This window comes from Phytophthora sojae (assembly GCF_000149755.1).
Source record: "Phytophthora sojae unplaced genomic scaffold PHYSOscaffold_18, whole genome shotgun sequence".
In the NCBI taxonomy this organism is placed as follows: domain Eukaryota; phylum Oomycota; class Peronosporomycetes; order Peronosporales; family Peronosporaceae; genus Phytophthora; species Phytophthora sojae.
In genome coordinates, this window is record NW_009258132.1 from 322,141 (window position 1) to 327,596 (window position 5,456).

Below are 5,456 nucleotides of genomic sequence, written 5' to 3' on the forward strand. Positions count from 1 at the left end.
ACTGTCTATGTTTTGACAGACAATATGCAATGTAGCCACTGGTATACAACAACCAAAATGTAGTCAAAACGCGTTGATCGGAAAACGTAAGACGCTTTGTCTTATGATAGGCATTCTGGGGCTAAGTATCGTCTTACGAAAGAGTATGAATCAGCACTAGGAGCATCTCCACCGGTCGTGAGTAAAACTAAATTTTACCCCTTTTCTGTCAATATTTAATCATAGTTTTAGTTTTGTACAGCTCCACCGGTTTGAGCAAATGCTGAGCAAATTGCTCCATTTTTTACGCAGATCAACGTTTTGCACAAGTTTGCCAACGGAGGAGGCTTTGAGTAAAATGTTGAGTACATGTAAATGTCGACCGACCAGTAGTAGGGCCAAGTCAAGCGTTCTAAGCAGCGCAAGCGTCACAGACCGCAGTGTCGCCCTTGCTACGTCATCCCTGGGTCTTCCTCAACGTGCTGCCGGGCCCTTTATAGGGCTATACAGCTGTGCGCCGTCGCCATGGCTGGCGCCGAACCAAGAGCTTTAACGCGCTTGCTGCGAGTCTCAATTGCCGGTGGAGCTGCGCACTGTCTTTAGCACGGTTGTGCCGTTGTAGGCACGGATCTTAGGGCAATTTGCTTTTAGTTTTACTCAGCACCGGTGGAGATGCCCTAATAAGTAGTGCGCATATGGAGGAATTAAGTAATTCAAGTAGATTGAAGAATTTTTGTAAAAGTCTAAGTAGGTGAATGCATCAACTTGCAAGTAGATTGCCACAGTCAAAAATAACGTTTTATCAGAACTTGAAAACGCGATAAGAATTAAGGACAGGGTAAGATATGAAGATGATGGAGGACGAGCAAACGGAACATCAGCGATAACAAAATAAGTAGGTGCCTCATTATTGAAAACATCATGGTGCCAACTGCCCCCTGTGCAACACCAACTGGGCTGTCTCAAGTCTGCGGCAGCTCGTTGGCAAGCGTGCGTGCCTGGAAAAGCGGTACCCGATCCTAAAGGCTCAGCGACTGGAAAAGGCCCGAGCCTACAAGCGCGAGTACGATAAGCTGTACCACCGCGCTCGCCGTGACGCGCTTAACGAGCTTGACCTGCGTATCATCACTACGGCCGCAGGTGACGTGACCACGACTGTTGTTGAGTCGCTCGTCCTGTCTGTGCCTGGGGGCATTGAGTTAGGGGGTTCAACAACAGCTCAGAGCTCACCTCCCCGCTCTGCTCGACGACGTCGTGTTTTCTCGGCACCAGCTCCCCCAACGGTGATCGACATTACGGGGGAGGAGGACCAAGACGAGGACCTATCAACTTGCGCCATTTGCTAGTACGCGCCAGTGGCGCCGGTCACCCCGCGCTCATGCTGACATGCCATGTGTGCCGAGTGCATGTCAATGTACGTGGCGAGAAGCATTCAGGCCGAAGATGTAGCTAACTGCCCTACGTGTAGAGTTCCCATTCGGATGTAGCCATCCGGCTAGCCATACAGCTTTATTTTCTTCATTTTTGAGTAATTAAAAATATTTTTTTCACTTTATTTTGATGAAATGGTCTAAGCAGCAAATGATAATAAATTTGTTGTATATACTTCTTTCATTTACATTGCGTCAGTATCAATAATAGCGCACAAGAACGAGTTGTATTACTGGGAAGTAAAGTCGTACGATCGTGCGAATTGTTGCTATGGAATACCAATTTTCGTCAAGTCACAGTAAGCATCAAAGTAACACATTCGTACGATATTACAGATATAATATCTTTCACTTAAGTTTATCCTTGCAGTATATTATCTATCCTTGAACTATCACGTGTATAATACTTTCCTTCGATCCAAGTTGTATTAAAGGTAAATAAGAATTTTATGATATCATTTTCGTACGAGAAGAATTTTAAGAAAACCAAGGTCCGTTCTCGACGTATTGACACTAAGAATTCGAAATGTAATTTTTGCTTTGTTATGCTTTTGCAAAGACTTACGACTCTACTGCATACGTCTTGCAGCTCTAGTATTATTGAGTCATAGCAATGGCAGGCGACGCCGCAGAACCTGGTCGTGCAGACCTGCGTTTGTTCTTCGGCTTTGGACCCGGCTTCATGCCACGCTTCCCTAAGTCAGCTTCAGTGACGATGACTTCAGGTACTAGCAGTTGAAGATCCTGAGCGATGGTCGCCGAGCGGACGGTCGGGACAAACTGGTAGTAATATGTCCGCCGCGCGACCGACACGGTGTGTTCCTTCCAGGCGTAAAGCTCGCTCACCGTGCATTCCGTGATGAATTGCAGCTTTGACTGCATGGACACACGGGAACATCAGGTCTTGCCAGCGTCGGCACGTTGCATTCCTTCTCGATCAAGTTCACGGTTCGCCACAGATGGGCGTGGTCCGGTCTGCTGCTGATGTCCGTGAATCGCACCATGTACTGGCCATCAAGGCACGGCAAAATCTGCAGGGTTTTCGTAAGAGCCATGATCCCGTCGAGCTTCTTCTTGTAGGTGGGAAGGAGAAAGTCCGAGAAGGCTGCAGGGGTGGTCCTCATCACGTCAATTTCGCAATCGTCGTACGGCTCACCTTGGGAGGTGCTTGCGTGTCCTGCGTTGCTACCTGGACCCTTCTGTCGCGAGGAGGTGCGGCGCCTTTCGGCGAACAGCTCAACCACCTTGACGAAGTATTGCTCGAAAGCTTCCAAGGGGTAGGACGACCGCACTGCATTGCCCAACCAACTGTTCGCTGCCTCGGACAGGTTGGAAGTGACCTCGTCATAAGAGGGTTGGTTGTACTTCTCGTTGAACGCGTATGTCACCCAGTGCGACTTGTCAATTCCAGCGAGATACTCCACAGCCAAAGGGCGAGTCTCCGAGAGTTTTGAGCTGTAAAACTTGTAGTCGTTCTCGCATTCGCTACGTGCCATCTGAAACACAAGTGACTGTTCTGCCGGCGTCAGCGCGGAGCCCTTCTTCTCGATGTTGGTGATAATATGCCCAACAAAATCGATGTCCGGAATCCGGATACAACTCCGTCACAGACGCCAGGAGACCCTTCTGTCTGTCCGATACGAACACAGGTTTCCACGCCGAGACGTCTCGAAGCGCGTCTTTCATGTTCTACAGGAACCAGCTCCAATGCGTAATCCTCTTGATCGACAATAGCGGTCCGAAAACTAGGATGTGGCTGTGGTGTAGCGGGATCGGCCAAAATCTGGTGAAGATCGAATGTATTGGCGTGACGCGGGGATAGGTTGTGGAACAGCGCGGGAATCTTCGATCTGCGTCCGAGTATACGCTCCGATCGAGGGTTGTTCGCTCCGATCGGTCGGCCTGGAGTCGATCCACGGCCTGTAGTTGCCTTTCCGGGTGTGTTCCTTCCTTTCGTGAGTTGCTTGCCGCTTCCTATAGCGGGATCGAGGTTGATCGAGAGGAGAAACGATCGCCGGCCAAGCAGTATCCGGTCGATCGAGGGTTCGCACACAAGAAATAGATCGCTAGAGTAGGTCAAGCTGGCCAATGTATTAATCCAGTCTTAACCGTACCACTAGCTCACTGTCCAAAGTGTCGATGCTTGCCGAGGCCAATGTAGTTCCTGGGACTTGACGACTTGAGGGGACTTGTGCTCTTCGGTGCAAATTCTGCTCTGATTTATGTTTAGCTGGTGTCTCTCTACCACTACCATCTCACCTACCATCCTACAACTAAACAACTACTGGATTCTTGTCCTGGCTTCGCCCCCATGTGCTCCCCATCTTGGCTGATCGGCGATCGACGATCGACGATCCACAGCTCTCGATCGCGATCAGTCCACTTCGGTCTTCAGCCGTCCCACTCTACGATGTCGCTCGTTGATCTTGCCCTCGTGCATGACGTCCTTCGCTTTCGACATGCGCCCTTCGCACCGCGCCTCTTCGATCGGTGTGGGACGAGGCATCACCACTCTCCATGTGTCGATCAGCTTTGATCTACCTGGTTCCACACCCCGCCTACGTGCGAGTATCATCCCGGTGCCTCGATCGCTCGTCGAATCTCCTCGATCTCCGCAATCCCAGTCTTGTTCAGGTCGCCCTTCTCTCGATCATTGATCCCCTTGATTTTTGGTCGATCGTTTATGCCGCCTTTCTCAGAGAACAAATCTTGTTCTCGCGTTTCTCCACATGGCCTTCTAGGTCCTTCGTGGTCACCAACAGAAACACTCCGCGCTTGTTCATATCACCCTTGAGATGTGTTCCGTCCAGACCGATGACGTGTCGGCAGTGTACTTGAAGGCATGCCCCTAGAAAATCGCAAGCCCTTCTGAACATGTCATTCTCGCGCCTGCCAAACCCGTAGCTTGTCTTGGAGTTCGCATCACTCACCATGGCTAGATATCCCTCCAGCTTCTGGTAACTCCCGACGACGTCGTCGCGCAGCAATTCGAGAAGATCCCGCTTGATCTTGGATGCCGCAGTTCGGTTCGTTATCACCCCCTTAGTCATCAAAAAGTCGATGATAGCCCGCCCTGTGCCCGAGGCCCACGTTCCGCTGAAAGAGGGGAGCAACTCACGCTCAACGACGCCCCTCATCACTCGGTAGGGAACATCGCGAAGTCGCTGACGAGAGGTATCTCCTGCGAGACCGCCTTCAACAAAGGTATCGCCCTGAAAACCGCCGTGTCTGAAGTGGTCATGGGCCAGACACATCCTTGTTATCTTCCAGTTGTTGCGGATCCCGTACACCGTAATGAAAAATGGGCAGTTGGCAGTGCTGCCTGGAATGAGCTGCTGCTGCCCTTTCACCGCCTCGCAAGTGTACTTGGCGTTTCCTTCTTGACGACGAGAGTGATAGCTGTTGTTGGCCACGCGAATGGAAAAGCCACGGGCTCGAGCAAACTCGCGACAGCGTTGCAGCAGAGCCTTTTTCGACTCAAGCGTCGCAGACGCAACGATGTTCCCATGGTCGGAAACTACGCCGTAAGAAGAGGGGTCGAGGGGATCCAAGCCGACATCTAGCTCAGGTCGTAGCATGCGCATCTCGATGACTTCGGCGATGTCCGCTTCTTCGACAGCGGATGAGGTGATCATGGGCGAAGACATTGTCCGGGTGACCGAAACAGGAGAGGTGGTAGAGGTGCTGAGGCGTGTAGTTGGGTGGGTATCCGACAAAAAGACGAATGAGCCCTGCAGTGAAAACTCGCGAGCTAAGAGAACACGGGCTAAACGAGGTGGTTATGAAACTCCTACAGAGATGTGTTGCTAATCTCCGGCCCAAGATACTGAAAAAAAGTATGAACGTTCGTTTCAAAATGTACGACAAGAAGCTCAGAATACCGCGAAGTGAGATGCTCGGAATGCCCGTCCGTTTTAAAACTTACGAGTCGTAAGTTATTGCTGTCGTACGTTACAATAAACGTAAGAGTACTTAACAGAGGCGTGGCCTGCTCAGAATGCCCGTCCGTTTTAAAACTTACGAGTCGTAGGTTGTGCTTCAGACTTC

At 50.7% G+C, this 5,456-nt stretch overlaps 1 protein-coding gene across 1 annotated transcript; it reads right to left on the reverse strand.

Annotated features, from left to right (window-relative positions):
- Positions 1–2,006: 2,006 nt before the first annotated feature.
- PHYSODRAFT_342576 (hypothetical protein) lies at positions 2,007–3,870 on the reverse strand (the record flags this gene model as incomplete). The annotated part of the gene is made up of 4 exons (XM_009541063.1): positions 2,007–2,285; positions 2,330–2,953; positions 3,018–3,098; positions 3,793–3,870. The coding sequence occupies 4 exons, from the start codon at positions 3,868–3,870 to the stop codon at positions 2,007–2,009; spliced, it is 1,062 nt and encodes a 353-aa protein (XP_009539358.1).
- Between the last annotated feature and the right edge of the window lie 1,586 nt (positions 3,871–5,456).